This window comes from Temnothorax longispinosus, chromosome 1, assembly GCF_030848805.1.
Source record: "Temnothorax longispinosus isolate EJ_2023e chromosome 1, Tlon_JGU_v1, whole genome shotgun sequence".
Lineage (NCBI taxonomy): Eukaryota > Metazoa > Arthropoda > Insecta > Hymenoptera > Formicidae > Temnothorax > Temnothorax longispinosus.
The window spans coordinates 28,801,253-28,821,617 of NC_092358.1; the positions used below are offsets into that span (position 1 = coordinate 28,801,253).

At 45.8% G+C, this 20,365-nt stretch overlaps 2 protein-coding genes across 4 annotated transcripts in view; both read left to right on the forward strand.

Annotated features, from left to right (window-relative positions):
• Positions 1–20,365, forward strand: part of Ipk1 (Inositol phosphate kinase 1) — a 75,201-nt gene that overhangs the window by 35,513 nt on the left and 19,323 nt on the right. For 2 of the 3 annotated variants that reach the window (XM_071796275.1, XM_071796279.1), the window contains one exon: positions 19,320–19,527. In XM_071796275.1, coding sequence (XP_071652376.1) covers positions 19,320–19,527 — 208 coding nt within the window. The remainder of the gene's footprint in view (positions 1–19,319; positions 19,528–20,365) is intronic. The other variant, XM_071796276.1, reaches the window with a different exon arrangement.
• Positions 4,284–12,089, forward strand: LOC139824030 (protein BTG2). Its single transcript, XM_071796520.1, has one exon. It carries the CDS (start codon positions 5,273–5,275, stop codon positions 5,891–5,893), a length of 621 nt encoding a protein of 206 aa, XP_071652621.1. The 5' UTR covers positions 4,284–5,272; the 3' UTR covers positions 5,894–12,089.

Consider the following 20,365-nt stretch of genomic DNA (forward strand, 5'->3'; position numbering starts at 1 on the left):
TGGCTTTGCAGAAGATTTGAAGCGTTTCGCAATTTCGTTCGTGCTATTCTTCATCACGTATAAAGTACGGAACTCTTGAAAGACATGTCACTCTAATACATATATATATATGTACCTGGATCAGTGCGTAATATTCACTTTCTATTATTGTATTTAAAATAATATACATATTTAAACTTTCCGTTCTAGTCCAATAATGCTAATAATATATGCTAATTTCATTGAGTTAACGTTAAACTGTAATTTTTATACTTTCCCGCGACGCAACGTGCAGTTTCCGAGAAAATTTATCGCTGTTCTTAGATACACGGGCTCGCTTATCCTCTCGCTTTTCCACGTTTCGAGCGCTACGTTTCGAGCACGTCCAAGGAATCGGGATTCTCGTTTCCTCCAGGCTCGTCGATCTTTGGCCTCCGTCTGCGTTCCGCCTTCGCTTCGTGCCGCTCCGAGAAGCAGTTCTGATGCATGGCTTCAGATAGAGTTTCTAGGATATTCAAGAAACTCGTAGAGACGGCGCTGTGTCTTGCAGGAAGCGTCTTCAACTCGCAAATTTTCGAATTCTCATGTTAAACGATATGTAGATTCTTCTTCTTCCTTGCGATTTTTATTCCCCATTTTATAAAATTTTAAATAATTTATTCTCGAAAGAGTCCGTAATTCTCTTAATATCGTGTATAAAGATCGACAGAGACATCTTACGGTGAGAGCAACCTAATTAAATGATCTTTTTTATCACCCACACTTCCCACACATATGTTCTTCCACGTGTTTCGAGCCGATATTTTCTCGGGACCGCTAAAGCTGGCGGAGGGCTGGCGTCTTCTAATTCTACGTTTCTCCGAGGGAGCGGTTTTCGGAGAAGAAATAGTTCCAAATTAGACGCTGAGGCTGCAGCCGGTCGATCATATCGCACAGTACGTGAAATGGCCGCCACGACCGTATGCTGTCTACATGAGAGTAACCCTCGTAAAGTAAAGAAGCATAACAGACACGAAGAAGAAGGACGTGCTCGTCTCGCGAGCCTGGTCGCAGTTGTGCGAATCCTTTTGCGTCGAGAAAACTGCCCTCGTCTTTTTCGTTTCGAGCGCGAACCTGTCCGATCGCTGTGCGCGTCTCGAACGTCTCTTATGTCATCGCTCTTATAAGTCTTTTAACCCTCGGTGTGAGTAGTCTAAGAGCCACGTCAAAGTCATATGCGGAGGATAATACGTTCGAAGTGAAAATAAATCAACTCCGCGAGATCGCGATTTGACTCGCTCAAAAGATACATAAATATTTTCTTTTTTATTCTATCTTTATTCCTACAATATAATTAATACGTCTTTGTACCAAAGTGTTTCTTTTTTTTTTATATGATTCTTTCACCTTTAACGGAATGTCACATCTTTCACACGTGCGATTAATGTCACGTTTCTGATTTCTTGAGAGATTTCTCACGTCCTGGCGAGAAGATGTCCCGTGGAGTGGATCGCTACCTTAAACAGGGGTAGCTGACGAGTGTGGGGCGAATGAGCTCTGTAGGGGCTGACGAATTTTCAAGCGGAACTCCTCGCGGGCAGAATGCAGAACGCGCGAGGTCCCCGAACCGGCCCTATTGATTTTAGAGAACCTTCCCGGCGCGCGCGAGAGCGAGAGAGAGAGAGAAAGAGAAAGAGAGACCGTCGGCAATTCCGAGCTTCCCTCCGTCCCCCTCGTCAAGTTTTCGAGAAGGGTCACCCCGTAATTTGAATATACGGCACCCTTCTGCGCGTTCGCAACCCCTCCCGGCCACGTGCACGTTCGGCATATTTCGTCCACCGTGTACAGCGCGTTCGTTCTCCTCGCGCTTGAAATACGCGGACGTGGTATTTTGCCGTGGTATCATTATCGCGGATTCGGGGTGCCGAATCGTTTTTCCGTTAATGGAAAGCGCTAAAATTGAAGAATTTATCTTATCGAGGAAGCAACGTAATCATTAAACTTGAGTGTTTGTCTACACATGATGCATTCGTATGGCTTTTATACCACCGATAGGGTCGCTAAAATAATCTTGTTGTCAGATAATCTCGCAAGCTGTAGCGTAAATTTGACGGAAGGATTTGAGGAAGGTGAGATTCGCGAAATCTTTGATTCGCGGACTCAGCGTTTCCGTGTTTTTACGCGTCGCACGTATTCGCGAGCGAAACGCACGGAAACGGAAACGGTTAATCGCGCCTGAGGTAGGTATATCGCAACCGGAGCGAAAACGGATCGCGCTGTAGACGTCGATTGCAAAATTAACCAGTTCCGCGACCGGCGACGCTTAGCCACCTTTGATCGTGGGACGTAATATTTTCGCCGTTCCGCGCGTCAACGACTTCCTTTGTGCGCAAAAGCGGAGTTTCTCGATAGTTTGGCGGTTTAACTCGCTTAGAACTTGGATTTCGTCGAATTTCCAGAGAACCCGCGTGGCCTCGCCACGACGACGAAGCACGAGAGTTGCGTTCCGTACTTATCGTGACGGCGCGACCGCGCAATTTTTGTCGCGAAAACACACTCGTTCAGCTCGCGCGCCCGCGCCCGCGCCCGCGCCGGCGTGAATTCCCGACGTAGGGAAATTCGCGTGCAGTTCGTGAATTTTCGCGGCGCCGACCCCACGATAATCCGGGCTTATCGATCGGCGCTCAGTTGCCAACTTGGCAGTGGCGAACTCCCGGAATTACGAGTGAAATGCTCTACATAGCGACGCGGTTGGCAAATCAGATCCGCTTTCATACCTTTGCAGGAGAGGATACGTCGAATTCCGGCTCACCTTCCGGTGGGCCAGACTTTCGCACGTCGACGCAGACGACGACAATGTCCAATGTCCGCGTCGTATGCCTCTCCTCGTTTAACGCAGCGGGACGTGTATCCTTCGAGATATTGTTCCAGATCTCTGATCGAGGTGTAATGATTTTTTTTTTTTTTTTTTTAATAGCAAGCGTATCCACTGTGTGTACCGTACATTGTACAGTATACAAAGGATCGAAATGAGTGGACGAAATGATTTCCCTCTCCCCTTCCATTTCGTTGATTGAAGCGTTTCGAAAGGGTAGAAAACTTGCACGTCAAAGGGTTAAGGGAAGAGAGTACCGCGGGAACGGGGTCGGACTTTTTTTTCCCCAGCCGAGCTCGTTGTTCGAGTTTCGGGCTAAATCCCGGACAGAGTGGTTTTCATCCCCGACAGTCGCCAAGCTCGTCGTCTAGTTAGTTGTACGGTATTGTAACCTACGCGCTTTCTAGCAGTCGGCGTTAGTTCCCTGCTCGCTCATTCCCTCGTTCAGATGTGTCCTTAAAAATCTGTGGGGGTCAGTGGTGCTCACACCTAGACTTACATTGACGCAACCAATTAGGAACATGGTATAGAATAAAAGCGATGTAACTTTATTTTGACTCTGATGCGGTTGTATATGGTGGAATCAAATAAAGTATATTGCCTTGGTTTTGCACAAACTTTACGTGGGATTTCGAGGCTGCGCGACATTGGATGATATCGAGTCGTTTGACGAATATAGTTACTTAGTTATTCTTGTAAATTTGAATTATTAAAAAAAATGTTTTTTATGTTCAGAGGGATAGAACGTAGGGACAGATCCGTAAACACGTGGTATAATCTATCTTAAGACTATTGTATTCAATCGATAACGATAATGTGTTCCATCGAGTGTTTTGACTAAAAAAAGTCATCGGTCTATCTTCCAAAACACGAGTGATGATTAGAAAGATGATGTTTTCGAGTACTTTGCGCACCTTTAGGTAGCGCAGGCTCCTTAAATGAAATGACGCCGTCCGTAGAAAAGAAAAATGACAAGGGTCGACCCCGACAGAACAATCAGAAACGCCGGTCTGCCTTTGTTTGCGCGAGCAAAGACAACAAAGTGGCGTTCAATACAGATTGTTCTGCATGCGCGCGATACGCGTGAATTATGTATAAATGTAAGTGGTTAACGTTCGGTTCTCATAGCGAGGCGAGCCCGCGATCTCGCGTCGCCCGGCGATGGCAGCGATACGTATCACGTTGGCTTGGCATTAACGCGCGTTTTGAGAATCGCTGACACCGCGCAGACGAGACGGGACGGGGATCAACGGGGACGACCGACGGCGACGGCGACGGCGAGGTCTGCGCGTATTCGGGACGCTGCTGCGGTGGTGCGCAACCATCGACGCGCAAAGTCACGTGACAGAGCGTCGCGGTGGGCGCCGTCGGCGCTGGATTGGCCGATGTCGCGATACGAATCCCCCATTCGACGTCATCCGAACAAAGAGACGAGGCTATCCCGTCCACGGTCGCGAGCGCTGCCATTAGAAAGTCGTCGGCAGTCGATGAACGCGGGAACCGGGAACTCCGCGAGAGTTGGATAGAGAGCGAGAGGGAGAGAGATAAAGAGGAGCTGGTCCATCATCGGTTTCGAACGTCGCGAGAAAGTTTTGCGGCCAGCCTGTTGGGACTCGATACGATACGGAAAGAGGGAGAGAGAGAGAGTGGAAGGTTCAGCAGAACACCCCCGATCGTTAGAGATCGACTCGACCATACCCACCGTACGTCGGAGCGTCCGTAGGTCTCGGATCGGCCGAACCGTCGGGATCGATCCGATAAAACGAAGCGTGAGAGAAACGCGCATCTTCCAGCCTTCCAACCGCGAACGGCGAGCGGCGAGGCGACGCGAATTCGGAGCCAGCGAGGAGGCGAGCGCGGAGAAACGACGCGTAGACACGCTCGCCCGAAAGATAGATCATCCCCCGCGTGCATCTGCAACTGTGCGCCGGGTTGCATCCTCATCGGCGAAGATCCTCGAGGGACGCTCCGGCGGTTTAGCCCAGCGCACTGGAGGGTCGACGACGTACAACCAGCGCTGTAGAGTGCTACGCAGCGACGTGGCGACGACGCCATTTTGTGCTCCCTGGTACCGTGCGCTTCTTTCGGAATCAGCGTCGAGCCTACTCATCGCCCCGCCGTGACCCGTGACACGCGGGTATCTCCGATCGCGTTCGTCAATAAGTGTAAAACGACGTGGAGCGCTTTTCAGCTCCTCCGGAGTATTGGAGCGCGAGAGCCAGCGACGGAGAGAAAGAGAGATAGAACACAGTGCTCGTGTACCCAAGCAAGTGCGTCATCGGCGTGATTCTCATCCGCGCACCGTCAATCCCACCGCGATAAAGAAAGAGAAAGAGAGCGAGAGAGAGAGAGAACGCGTGAGCGAAGAAGAGGGAGAGAAAGAGGGTTCTATTCGATTTTCATAATCGTCGATACCTTCGCCCTGGGTCACCATCGACCATGAGACTGGAAATCGTGTCGGCGGCGGATTTTCTGGTGCACCTGCTGCGCTTGCAGGCGGGTCAGCTGTCGGAACGACAATTGGAGATGTTCAAATCATCGCTGACGGAGGTGTTGCGCCACCGTTACCGGGACCACTGGTTCCCGGATCGGCCAAATCGCGGCTCCGGTTATCGTTGCATACGCATCAACGGTAAAATGGATCCGGTGATCGCGCAGGCCGGCGCGAACGTCGGCCTGCTGCCGACCGTTCTGCACAGCCTGTTCCCCAGCGAGCTCACCATGTGGATCGACCCGTCGGAAGTGTCGTACAGGATCGGCGAGAACGGCTCCATTTGCGTGCTGTACGAGCGCCCCGAGGCCGAGACCGCGGATGAGATCTCCCAGCAGCTGCACCAGCATCAGCAGCACCCGCATCAGCCGCATCTGCATCAACATCAGCATCAACATACGCACCATCATGCGCAGCATCACCAGCAAGCCGCTATGCCGCCGCCGCCGCTGCCCCTGCCGCTCCCGCAGCAGCAACAACAGCAGCAGCAATTCGAAAGCTGCAAAGACTCTCTGCTTCTGGAGCACACGCAATTCAGCGAGCAGATCGCCGCGTACGTCTCCAGCTGAATCGCCGGGCTCGCCGCCGCGCTCGCGTCCACGCTCTCGAAATGATCTACTAAGCGCACGTGCATCTCGTGATATGTGATATCCCGTGTATCGCGTCGGACCGAGCAGGTCCGCGCGCTCAACCCTTTCGTGGACTCCAAACGTGCGTGCATCCTTCCCTCCCTCCCTCCCGCCCTCCCCCCCCTCTCTCTCTCTCTCTCCTTGCGTTTTAATCTTCTTCTCTCTTCTCCTTTTCTTTCCATTTTTTTCCCTTCTCGGTGAGCACCGAGAGTCTCGAGCGAAGAGTCGGTTCTCCTTTATCGCCGTCTCCTTCCTTTCCCCTCTCTGTTTCTCTCTCTCTCTCTCTCTCTCTCGTTTTTTACGAGAAAAGAAAAGTAAAATATAAATGGAGCACCATCAGTCACATCCGTCGATGATCCGCAGCGTCGTGACCTCGACGCGCCTCGTCCCTCCGAGCGAGTTCCTGCTACACGGGGAGAGTCCATCCTTCGGGAGACGCGAGCTCGTCCACGCGCGTCGGTCGACTCGAACTCGACTCTAGTCTAGTCTCGCGCTTCCCGATCCTTCTCTCGTGCTCGAAGAATCTCGAGAGTGAGTAAGAAAACGGCACCTTCGACAAGAGATATGTGTTCCCGAGCGACTAGTCTGTGCGTGATTTAAACGCGCTCGATCGAAAAGAAAAAAAAACAACGGAACGAGGGAAAATCCACCTGTGTCGCGATGGAAGAGCGAAAAGAGGGACGGAAGCGGATCGAAGCGCGCAGACCAGTCGATTCTCGTTGATCCAACGCTGCTCACCCGAATTGTCATCGTCATTGGGTCGCCCTACTATCGGAGCGAGCCTCTTTTTCGCCGGAGAAGGATCTCGCGGCCGTCGCAGCGAGAAAGAACGGAGCGAGCTCGGAGCTCTCTCAGCAGCCGACTAATTGATCTCAGCACCTCCTCTATCCGCGTAACCTCCGAGTGTCTCTCGTGACGACAGCAGCCACGCGAGAGAGGAACAACGAAGACCAGCCAGCCTCATCGCCCTTCCTACGTTCTCGAGGGAGTAAAGGAATTGTACTCATTACATTTATACACGAGAAACATACGCACACGTACATATATATACATACATGGATTTCTCTGTCTCTCGCATCCTCCCGAACGACCAGCGTCTTTCTTCCACGCACTTTTTCGTTACCGTCGGATCTCGAATTAAGGTTCGTACACACCGATGAGTATTTACGATGCGGAAACACGGATACTTATTCTTTTTCTGAAATTAAATCCCGAATGATACAATCCCGCTGGTTGTTCAGTCGTTTAGAGTGCAGTTCAAGAGAGAGTGAGCGTGATTAGTATTCGGAAGTCATTTACGATTAGATTCAATAATTCTTGCAATGTATATAAACGAATTTTTCCATTTCCATATTTTCCATCTCGCGTCGGTTTGTACGATCGTGAAATTGAGAACCGCAAAGGAAAGGGATGAGAGTCGATCGTTCTCCATTCTCATCGTCGATAATTTTCTCGAACCTCGCACTGTCAATGCAGATTACCACCGAGCCACACACACATACACAAATTTTCATAATACATTCATACAAAATTAAAGACGCGCCTACCGATGATTTTTGAACAAACGATCGCGATGGATCTCACCAGCTATCGTGAGTTGTCAAAGATCGCCGGTGTTAATTCATCGAATTTACTCTTCGTTAACGTCGCTTTCCACGAGCATCTGTAACTAAAAAAATACGTTACATTTACAACGTCGTTTTCTCACGTGTATCCTACTAATTTGTCGACTGATTTAGATTTTCTGGAAAAATCGAGTGTAGAAATTTCGCGAAACGCCGCAACACGATAACAAAGTTTCAAATTCGATGTAAAGTTGCGACTTGTATTTTTCGAGAACGGTTTTCAATAAGTACGAATCTTAAAAGCGTTTCAATTATTCGACAGCGATTCTCGACAATACAAATCGCAAGCGGTAGTCTGAATGTGCATACACACAAAAACACTCGCAGACACACACGTACAAATTTCACGAAAGCGCGTGAGTTATATATGTACATATATACATACATATATAGATATATAAAAGCGTTATATATGTAGAGCACCGTGTACACGCGCGGGGGCGAAGCAGGGGGAGTTGGAGAGTTGGGCGAAGTCGCCTCCGGGCGTGTACATACATAACTGACGAATTGTATATTATATCCTTCGCGTGAGAGGAGATGGAAGAATGCGGGAGAAAACACGACGGTGTATAAAATTGCTGTGATTTTATCCACGGGAAGGCACCCAGGCGTGTTTTTACTATGGAGAGTCGGTCTTGGGTAGTGAATCGCTCGATGCACGGTGTGCGATCGCGAATGTTTCGGGAGTGACCGCGGGAATGATTCCGTGAGAGAAAGAGAAAGAGGGAGAGAGAAAATGATCGAACGCATATGTACATGTACGGCGCTCACCCGATATACGTAACGCTCGCCCGCTCCGGCAATAATAATAGAGTTCGCTCGATTAATCACGCGTCTGCTTCGTGCTCGCGGCACATCGAGATCTGTTCAATTACCGTTACTTGACGAACCGGTAGGTTCGCGTTAATAATGAGAACAATATTCACGTCGTCGACGGATTATTACGCGAATGCGCGATTTCAGTTTTTTGCCTATCAATTCAAATTGGATTTAATATCATCGTTACACGTGGAAATTTTTATTAGTTTTTCCGGATGCGTGGGAACGGAGGTGAGAGTTCGCGATGTAAAAGAATGTATGTGTGTACGTGGGTGGCGTGTGCGATATATGTATGTACGTACGAAAGATCGAACGGTTAATGGAGGGAGGGGAAGGAAAGGAAGAGAACCTATCGTGTTCGGCGTCGAACGAGAAAAGGCTCTGTTGTACGTAGCAATTATAGAAACCATGTCTGTGATTATACTAAGAATAGAGCGACAATATAAGCAATTTCCGTATATAACGACCTAAACACGAGCGGCGTGTGCGCTTACTATACATACCGGTATGTAAATGGTACATATACTATGTCACATATTATACGTGCAAGAATTTTATCCGCGGAAACGCGCGCGTTTCGCGCTTTTAATCGGGTCGTCGCTTCGATCCAAGTTGAAAAATCTCTCGCGCCTTTGTATTCCGACCGGTCGACACGTTCGTCCTTTAATTGTGTGGCTGTCGGTATCGCATTTTCGAAAATAAGTAGCGTTCCATCGGAAGAAATTGATGTATTCTCGTGAGAACATCGCCATCGAGAGCGAACGATGCAAATCCGCTTCAAGTGTCGAAACTTAAGACGACTCGTTTAAAATCGCTGAACGCGCTCGTGAACGGCGGAAGGACGAAATCACCTCGCTCATCATAATAAGCTTCTCGGTCCTCTTCGGCTTGACGTCATACTACGGAGTAATCGGAAACTCGTATCATAACACGTACGTGCTAACGCTGCGTGTATTCATTAACACCACCGCGAATCGATCAATCCGAAAAAAGGCTTTTGTTGTTGCGAACCGCTGTGTGTGACGTCAGAACGGGGGGACTGTGCTATACGCGATGTCGGCGAGGACAAAAATGGAATAGAGATTATCGTTTCCTTCATTTTTTTTACATATCGGGGAAATACACGCTCCGATCGTCCATATCGGTGGCTGTAGAACACCAGCGATCTCGAATATATAATCTGTGGAAAGTAGTGCGGGATGAAGCCGGAGAGAAAGTGTGAGAGCCGTGCGGTGAGATCTCCGTTGCGTCCTTCGATGATTATTTTGCTGCTGATGGCTGACAAAACACGTTCCTTTCCCTTTGTTTTTGGTTTCCATCGGAAAACGCGGGGTCGAAAAGAGCGCGCTCGTCTGCGAGAATTATCCTATGACCTATATATATCTCTCTACATTATTCCGTTCCCACAAGCATGCATAAAAACCTATAAATATCGACGAATACAAAAGGAAAAGACAAATACTAAGGGAGAGCAACAGAGCGAGAGAGAATAAGATGGTGCGTTAGAATGAAAAATGGGGAGGAAAGAGACAGAGAGAGAAAGGGGGCTGCGCGAAAGAGGAGGAAATGCGAGCATATTTACACATTTACTTCGCGAATAAATTGTAATTATATATATATGCGCATATATATACATAATTATATACATATATATATATATATATATATATATATATATACACATCTTGTAATTATACATATATATATATATAGAAAGAGAGAAAGAGAGAGAGAGAAACAGAGACCTTCAGGAGGAATTTGTACAAATCTGCTGGGATAAATCACCAGCAAGTCTGTGATTTTAGCTTGGTTACTAATTCAGTATTTTTTTAAATAAAACGAGACAAAATCAAGATAAATCATAAAAAAAGAAACATGATTCGGCCCGCGAGAGAGAGAGAGAGAGAGAGAGAGAGAGAGAGAGAGAGAGAGAGAGAGAGGAGGGTTCGCGAGAGAAGGGAGGAGAAAGTTTATGAAAGAGAGAGCGTGTGTGGTCAGACTGAATGAGAGAAATAGAGAGAGTGCGCGTGTGGTTGAAGTAAGGGAGCAAGAAATAGAGCCGGGGAAGGGGAATCTTAGAATTAGAAGTTTGCAATAAAATTATTTGAAATGTCTTGAAAAAAGTTTCTCCAAGCAATTTCGCGATTCTTTGACTTGTTTTACAAAAAAAACATGATGAATAGCTCTTACTTACTTTACGATCGTTTTGCTTTTGTTCAAGAAAACGTGCAATTTGTGAGATTATAATTACTCAAATCGCAATGATGTCATATCAATGTGCCGACGTGCTCGAACGAGCGAAAAGAGCGTGACGTACCTCGCGTTAAAAACATCGTCGCGATAAAGAAGACGGGAATCATTTCTCTATCTCTTAGAGCCGGTGTCACTAACGTCAGTTAACATTAATCGTAATTAACCATTTTCTTTTTTCATCTTTATCATTATGCCCAGTGATGCAATAGAGAAGAAGACAACGAAGAATGTTAAATCACAGTCTGAGCCGATTACCGTTGGTATAACTGGCTTGTTTTCATCGTTATTATGAAATTATTCTCGTTGCATCAGCTTTGAATTTACTTCGTTGGATTAAATCACGGTGAATCACGATTGATACTTTCTGGGTAATTTCAAGTCCGTCTCGAAGAATGAACGTGTCGAATGTCACGCTTCTCAAATCGTCGTCACGTTGACGCGTTGTCAGCATCAATGACCTTTGTGCTTCGATTTTCTGGATTTTTCTTCCTTGGCTACGCATGAGAAAGAATTACGAATAGCGAAAAAAAACGGAACTCTAGGGCCGGCTCTTCGTCGAGTGCTTTCCCTTTCTTTGGAGAAGTCATTTTTCGTTTATGCAGACACTAGAAATGAGAAAGAGAAAGATGAAGGGAATAAGAGGAAGACGATAGATTCTTGGTGAAGTAAAATTGCAACGGGGATTGGTATCGAAAGAAGGAAGAAAATAAAAAATGTGAAGAACAAAGAGAGAGGGGGGGGGGGAATGAATGAATGAGTGAATGAGTGAGGAATGAAAGAGAAAGAATGTGAGGGGCCAGCAGGGAGGTTCAATTCGATCGATATGAGCCACGAGTCTACTGTCTTACGATAATACGATTGTGATGACAGATTACTTATGCGAATACTGATTAGCGAACTTGTAGCGGTTTCGTTTAGCATATTCGTTTAGCATTGTAGGGAGAGAGTGAGATAACAACTACTCGTGGCTCTGCGAGATCCGAATTCGACGGCCCTGTCCAGCCAATGCATCGTTCGGAGAGAACGAAGGGAGAGCGCGAATAAAAAGATCCACTCGTTTCTGCGCGTTGTGACTGCGAGCGAGACGTCACTCAATGAATTCTGTATAAAATTCGCTTTACAAGTCTACATGCATGTCCATGAGTATATACACACACAAATACACATGTCACACTCGACACGAACATATACGTATAGGTACATGAGTCGCGAATACTCGAGACACGATACTTACATGTGCGATACTCGATACATTACACACATACTCGAATCTGTAGACTCGTAGATTTACTATTAATTATAATGAATTATAATTATTATATCTATCAATGTATAATTATATTTAGTTTTTAGGTTTATGATTATATTGGCTAATTATTTCCCGCTTGTACATACGCCGTGAAGCTCCAGAGAAAAAATTAAATCTTTAACAAAGAAAATCTATAATTTTTTCGACTGTTTTTGTACAGATATAATAAAAACAAAAGGCCTCGTGCTTATGAAATTTCATGAATATAAAAAAAAACACATGTGTCGATCAATCTCGCCGTCCATTATCCCGATCACCTTACCAAGCGTATACTGTTTCATGCTGTTTGTAGTATAAGGTAGAAATATAAGAATTTGCATGAATTTATGCATCAGCATAATCGACCGTAAACATCGTAAGATTCGACATTTTCAGACGAACTCTGAGTAAATCAATTTTAGCGTTTCCAAATTTGCTTCGCATTATTGACAGACGTGCAATAAGCTCAACAAATAAGCGAATACTTATGAAGCAATGCCATTTACCAGAGATAATTGCGAAATTCTTCGAATTATTTAAGACATTAGCGCGTCGTATCTTATGTTTGTCAAATAAATTTCGTAAAAACGACGATTTCTCGTGAGTGAAATTGTTTACTTGATAGAGGCGAGGCTGAATATCGATGATTTATCGACACGTCGATTTTGGTGAAGCGAGTCCATTTACATCGCGCTATCGCGAAACGATAAATAGCGCGTAATTTTTTTTTTTACGTGTCGGCGAACGCGAACGGAAAATCGAGAATTACTTTTCAGCCACGCTCACGTTCCCGGGATTCTCGATAAAGCTTATTCTCGGAAATGTTTCGCTCGAGATAATTCGAGAGAACACTTGCAAAATCAAAATTGGACGTGTTATTGGCCAGAAATGTTTCTTGTCATAGAGATACTGTTGTTAAACTTTCTAAAAACGAATCTTAAATAAGAGCTATTGAAATTGTATGTATTTGTTTTATATAGCGGATGGAGAAATAGTTACAATGTAACAATTAGTTAAAAATGAAAAGAGTCAAAACAAAAAGAAATTTTGAAAGATTTTTAATTAGATTGTCGATAAAATAGTGAGAGACGATAAGTAACGACATTCATTTGAAGTTTATTGTTTTATTTATTCGCGAGACGCGCGCGTGGATATTCGTCTTTGAGAAATCTGTGAAATTCATTATTCGAGTTTTAATATGGAGAGACATGAATGTTCAAACAGTCAAAAATACAGAACAGAAAGAATGAATTATAGTGCAATTTTGAATCTATCGTTTTGATCACGAATAAATAGAATGAAAAAAGCAGGGAGATACTTTTTCTCTGCACGATCTCTCATACATTTATTTTAAGTTTTCTTACTCAGATTATGACATCGTTGTTTTCACGTTCTTTCAAGTCTCCTCTTGTGGAATGTTTAATTACAGAGCTGACTTATTGCGATGAACGTACTAAGCCAACATTTATCGTTTCGCAACAAGATACTTAAGAAAAAATGAGAATTAACCGTGAGATAAATTAGTGTTACTCTCGACGGTTGATCGTCGATAGTCTAATCAAGTCGCAAATTCTATGACGCTAGCAAAAGCTAGAAAAAGATCGAGGTCTGTGTTGTTGCGACGTAACTAAAGAGGAGGGGATCAAGTGAATAAATTCGATACGCGAGATTCATAGACTGCGCATTTTAAAGTTATGGGCATCGGACAAAACATCAGGGAAGAACAAGGATGAAGTACAAGCCGATAAAATGAAGCGGGGGGGGGGGGGCAGTGCCATAATGCTAAATCGCAGAAGCTGCGCTTCCTACTGCGTGTGCTCGAGTTATTCGCGACTATCAGCCACTGATACGAATCCTGTTACCAGCGTAACGACTGATGATTTCGCTGTTCTGATTTGAATACCGATTTCGCGTTGAAGCTACCGTTCTGCGCTTACGAACTTTCCGTATACTCCACGGGATGGGAAAGGTTAATAGATTGCTTAAAGGGCGCGCGTTACATTATCGTCATAGCTGCGTTCTCCATGTTTGAGCGACTTGGTTCAACAACCTGGTCGGGCATTCTTAAGATTTCTCGAGGTCTCTAGCTTTTCGTCACGATGTGGGACAAATAGGAAACGGCCTCGAACGGCGAAGAAGTTGAGGCGTATGAAATGACGGCGAATTATTGCTCCTGAGAAAGAGGAAATCCTCAGAAAGCAATAAGAAACCGTTGTCGTCGTCGTCGTCGTCGTCGCCGCCGACGCCGCCGCCACCGCAGTCACCGATGATGGTTGTCGTGGAGGTCAACGTCGGTTGTTGCTCCGGCCCCCCTGACGTCGCTTGGCCCGCTCGTCGGTTAGTGGCCCCCTTGTAAGTTAGAATTGCTGATTCTGTTCAGCACGAAGTTCCCTTCCTCCTCGACTTCACCCCTCCCGCTCTCTTGCTCTCTTTCTCTCTTCACCGCCCTGGGTATCCTCCTCTGCCAATCTCTTCCGCGCGACCTCCTCGCCGAGTTTGTTTCTCGCCGAGGCTGCGTATCACACTTTGTTGCCTGCCAACTGCACGCCATTCGGCAATGTTGCATAATGCCTCGAAGAGATCGTCGGGTTGCACGACCGGCTTGACCAAGCTAGCTCTACCAGCCGATACTCACGACGACGAACGTCGTGATCCTCTGATCAGCGGGGAAACCGCGCGATTGTGGGAAGAAGATGATATCCCGCAATCTTGATTACGCGCGGACATCTAGAATGCGTAAGCCAGTGTAAAGGCCTTCACACACAAATCGACGGAAGACGTAAGACGTAAATCGTAAGGAAATCCACCAATCAGAGTCGACTATTCCCCTCTTTAAGAGGGAAGAAGAGGGGAATAGTCGACTCTGATTAGTGGATTTCCTTACGATTTACGTCTTACGTCTTCCGTCGATTTGTGTGTCCGGGGCTTAAGCAGATAGACCGTAAAAATGTAATAAGCAAACCTTTTCTCTAATATCTGTCATCATTTCGAGAGCCACTCAAATCGTCATGCGGTCGCGAGTCGTGAACGAGGAACGGACGCTGGGTGAACGAAAAGCCGATGATACTCCACGGCAAAAGGTCCTTTCCTCCTTCTCTCTCCTCTGTCATTAGCGGAGACTCTCGTTCTCGCTGTTTCGTTTATTTTAAAGGCGAGTCTTAATTGCGCTTATCGATTGCCGCGGCCACGGCGCGGCGCGGCGAAGGGAACAAGGTTCTCCTTTCTTGTCATTCCATCCACCTCTCTCTCCCCCTATCACCCCTCCTTTCTCTTACGCTCGCTCAATCACACGCTCCCCGCCTCTTATCACTGAACAACGACGAGCCTCTTCCACCGTCGCCGCCGTCGCCGCTTTTTTTCTCTTTCCTCGCTGCATATCCTTCTGCCTTGGGAGTCTTGGGACGCGGCGCATTGTTCCACGGTGAAGTGCACTCTACTCGGAGCTGCAACGTCGTTCTTGCGCGACTTGTTGGAAAGCGCCGCTCGGCAAATTGGCGAGTCCAACGCATTTCAGGCATTTCAGCTCCACTCCAGACGAATCTCTTCGGGATTGTTCGTCGGGCTGGACCAACAATCCCGTTAAAGTGAGTGCGAGAGAATCCTACGGGCGAAGGTTTATTTATGCGTAATCGCATATATGGCAGACATAATTTATGTACACTTTTCTTTCGCTACCGCGAATCTACAATGGTTAACGTGTTTTAAGAAGATACCGAGTCTCTCTCTCTCTCTCTCTCTCTCTTTCTCTCTCTCTTTACAGCTTAAGCTCCTCCCTACAGCGAAGCTGGCGGCGCGAAATTGGGAAGTTTTAATTACCCCGCGACCGTACTTACGGGTTAATCGGCCCGGGGAACACCAGCGGCTTTATAGTGCTCGGGAAGTTTGGTTCGTCCGCGGACATTAAACGCGGCGTTTCCAATTACGCCGCATGCATCTCGCGTCTCGTCAGTGTGCGCGGTCGACGTGCACGCGCGTGCAAACCTCTCTCGTTGATCCGCTCGGAGTTTCGCAAACCTGGCGGTCATTAACCTTACGCGAAAATGGATAAGACGGTTCGGTTCTGGCAACGTCGCCGCTGTACCTATAGAAACGCGCCGGCATATATACCAGGGCATACGTATAAGTGCCATTAAAAAGTGCCGCGCGGTACAGGGCGTTCCAGACGTCGCGTATTTTACGTCGAGTGCGCGGAAACTGGAGGCAAGGAAACGCGGTCCTTTACGACGCGCGTGTTCCGAAACAATAGTAACTCGTACGAGCTCAGAAGGGATATTTGTATCCCAGCAATCCCAGCTGGGTAAACGATAATGGCTCACGCGCGTAACACGTTAATAATAATCAATAAACACTTTACAGTGTCGTTTAAACTTTAGCGTATGCGCGAGATGCGTTACGCCAACCGCACCTATCACCTTCTAAGCTCCGACATGTGACGAAGCGTGTATAATAAAATAACCGGCCTTGTAATGAGATTATCACTGTGTGCGACGCGCTACTGGCTCTTTTAAGGTAGCTCTCGATGGCGACAGAAGACAATTATCTTTTAAACGCGCACGATCGTCACGACGGTTAGGCTAACGGTAAAAGATACGTTCTATTACTAGCCAACGAGTGGAAAATAACACCGCTATCGGTTATAAGTTACAGCTTGCTCCAGTTTAAAGTCGTTATTAAAGACCTCCTTACGGTTCGTAACGAGACGCGACAGATAAAACTAGGTGTGTGATAAAACACGACGAACACTCGTCAATTATTGCGTTCTATTATTAATTTTCGAAATGTAATTACATTATAATCTATGCCGATCGTCATCGTGCTCGTATTAATACTCCCCGTCTTTTTTTTTGCGTCGTACGTTATCTCGCAATCAGAATGTTGTCAAATGATTCGCGATAATCCTTCGGTTAGCATCGACATGCGGTATCAATAGTCTCAAATGAGATACGGTGATTTATTAAAGGCGATTTAAATGTAGATAGTATTTGCGTATCTTGAATTATGAATTATAGCGAGGGAATAAACGAACAGTCTCATAGTAATATTGATGATGAAATAAACGAGACTCTATTCAGAAAAGATTCACTCTATGCGGAATCACGCCCCAATTTTATTGCGCGCAACTGAAGATCGCATACAGCACACAATTTTTCATTCACATTGCGACATATTATGCGATGAACATTTCTACAAAACTTGTACTCGCGATTCTTCCGCGTGGAATCATTGATTTGAGCGGAAGTTAGAAAAAAGCTTGGTCCCAGAACGTTTACGCACCTCTGACGTGAGAATTTTTGGCAATCGACGCGCCTCCTTTCAACTGATTTGCATCATGATGCTAACGCGCTCATTAACGACTCTTTCGAAAGTTCGCGGTCGCAGTTCTCTTTTTATTACCGGCATAAATGACTTCATTCGCGTGACTCATCGTCTCGCGTCTAGCGTACGGAGTATACCGCATAAGCGCATACTATAGCCGCACGACGGTCACTGGAAAACCGCACAACGTCGAACAGCCGATTTCGCGAGTTCTCGAAGCGCGACCAATCGGTAGAGTGTCGCTTTCCAAGCATCGGACGCTCGACTCGAACCCTCCAGATGCTACTCCGACTGTCAGGTCTGACAGTTTTAAGCGTTCGATTGCACAAGAACCACTTTACGAGCGTATTTTTACATTATCACTCGAGGGACAGCGCGACAGGCTTGACGAGTCTATAAAATTCAACAGGTTATTCGTCAATAACCAGTATAAATAGACGTGGCCCCGCGTTTAATAAAAATTAATTTTTCTACCTGTGCTATCTAATATAATATTTTTATTCGTAGCGTTTGAAAACATCTGACGAAATTCGACTGATCGATACGTCATCGAGAGAACGAACGCTTTTTTTCCAATAAGATATTTCGTAACCAATCGAATCTCACTCGCCACACCACTCACGAGAGACATTTGTTCGTCAGAGTGTAATAGCGCGCGTCACTTTACGATGAGTAATAGCGTAACGCAATTCTATAACTCGGTATCACCGGCGAACAAGGTTCACGATTCACGATAACTGTACACGAGTAATATTTTTCTCTTTATGAATATCAAGTGATTCGTTGAATTGTACTTTTATGTGCAATTCTACTGTAAGTCTCTTTTCTTTGTCGAGGGACAACGATGTACGTTCGTATTATACCTCAACGTTTGTCACGCGGTCGACGTTCCTTGCAATTACGTGGTCATTGGCAGCGGGTAATTACATCACTAGAGACAGAAAGGCTTCGTATGTATCTAAAAGGCGAGGCGGTTTCTAGTGTGAGAAATTCGTATTCTTGAATAAGGAGTTTACGTAACTCAAAGCAGGTAAGGCTAGTAAAACAAACGGCGGGGCGCGCGGCTATTTTACACAAATTCGTTTCGCGAATCTAGCACGGGAGAAAGTGTTGCCTCCGCTGACCGTTTCATTAGCATTGTACATGTGTGACGACATGTCAGCGAAGACTGTATGACTGCGTTTCCAATTTACGCCAAGACAATAGCCAAAACAAAGACTATAAGTACTCGCGGTCGCGTCATCTATTTTCGTGGTTTGATATTTAAGGGAAAAAACGTGTATTTCTGATCTGCCGATCGACTCGATGTCATTGATCAGGACGCGATCCTGATAGGGTTAAGGCCAAACCCTCGGCGATAGGTCTTCCGTGAAGGCTAATATCGACGGCGGCGACGACGGTGACCGATCGCGATCTCCGAAGCGTTGCGAAATACCATCGCGCAATCTTGATAGCGGATCGAAATCGATCGGTCGGCTTTTGAATTTCCACGGTTACACGGCAATATGAAATGCCGTAGCGGCCTTTGCTCGGCTTTCACCGGCTACCGGAGGCGAGCGATTTTTCTTCGACGATCGCCGCTACCGGTCAGCAAAGTCGAGCTTAAGGAAATGTCATGGCTGCGCAAATCTTGACCGACTTGATATCTCGCACGGTCGCGTGTTACGTCAGCGTGGATATACATCTAACAAAGATATCGAATTGCGTCGCAAAAACTTTTCCGATTCGTCGATCGAGGCAATGAATTCTATCATGTGCGGCAATCTCTCACTCTAGAACTATATTAGATATTTCTAGATTTCTAGAGTTCCTAGATGGACAAATTTCGTTATTATTTCTGTATACAATGCCATAAATTTTAAAAATCCAATGGACACTGAAGATTTCAAATTTCTTTTGTCTTTCTTTATTGCTCCCTATATTTTCTTTCCAAACGTTTATTCAATCATGTTAACAATCATATGGTGAATATTCTAAGAGATTGACAAAAAAAAGTCGCCAAAATTTTCAAAATTACGGAAAATTGCGGAAAATATTGACTAAACATTTTTTTGTTTGCTTACAGATTTGACGATACGTTGATGAGAAACGGCGAAATGGTACATCCGAAACCCATCATGTTTTTCTTAGAAACGACGCCTGCTTCCGCCGGAGATCCGAGGGAAGAATCATCGTTCGATCCCGAGACGAGTTTACCCCTTACGGCTCTTGCTGTAGAAGATGCGATTTATAGAGGAGAAGGAAACGCCAATGTCGTTATCGCGCTGCCACACGTAAGTCGTTAATCACATATTTTTTTCTATTTTGTATATTGCATTTCGGGTCGTTTATGTTGCTTAAAAGTATTTTATGAACATGATTTGACTCATCGATTGAGAAATATTCGAAATATTCAAAGAGCAAGAAGTCTCAGCTAACATTCTCTTTCTTTTATTCGCTCACCGCTCTTTTACGCTTCGCGAGTCTTGTCGATGAACCCTCGAGAATCATTCTCTTGAAGATCTCCACGATTCCGCGACCAAGTAAGACAAAGCCTGGATAAACTCGGATTTCTACTTTGCTCTCGCGGATTCCGCCGTATCGCGATGTGTGTATGGTCTCTTCTTGATCCCATTCTTCAACTGCCGTTCGCAACTTTGTTAGTCGATTCTTTTCTCGGTGTCCTCGTTGATTTACAATTCAACTTCTTTTGTTCGTTTTTCAATATAAATCTAATTTTCTAGATCGCGTTCAATACACGAATAAAAGTATTAACGGTGTTTTTTACTTTTACACACGTACACATAAATATGTTACACGCTTCTAAATGGAATAATTTTCTTAGGAAGCTTTATAAATGCGTAAGTATAGTGTCGAAGAGAAAAACGGAGAAGCCCGTCTTATAATACCTGTGCGACTGCTAAATGCTGTTTATAGCGAATAGCGAATTACATAAATGCAATATAATTAAGATGCAAATGCGCAAAAACACGCGAATCTACTCGTCCGCAACGCAAAAATGCCGATCGCATCAAGTAAAAGAGGGAAGGAGGGCGTTTCGAGCCTCTCCCACGATAATCGATCGTACGAGTTGTCTCGTCAACAGATAAGAACGCAATTTCTTCGCGTGGG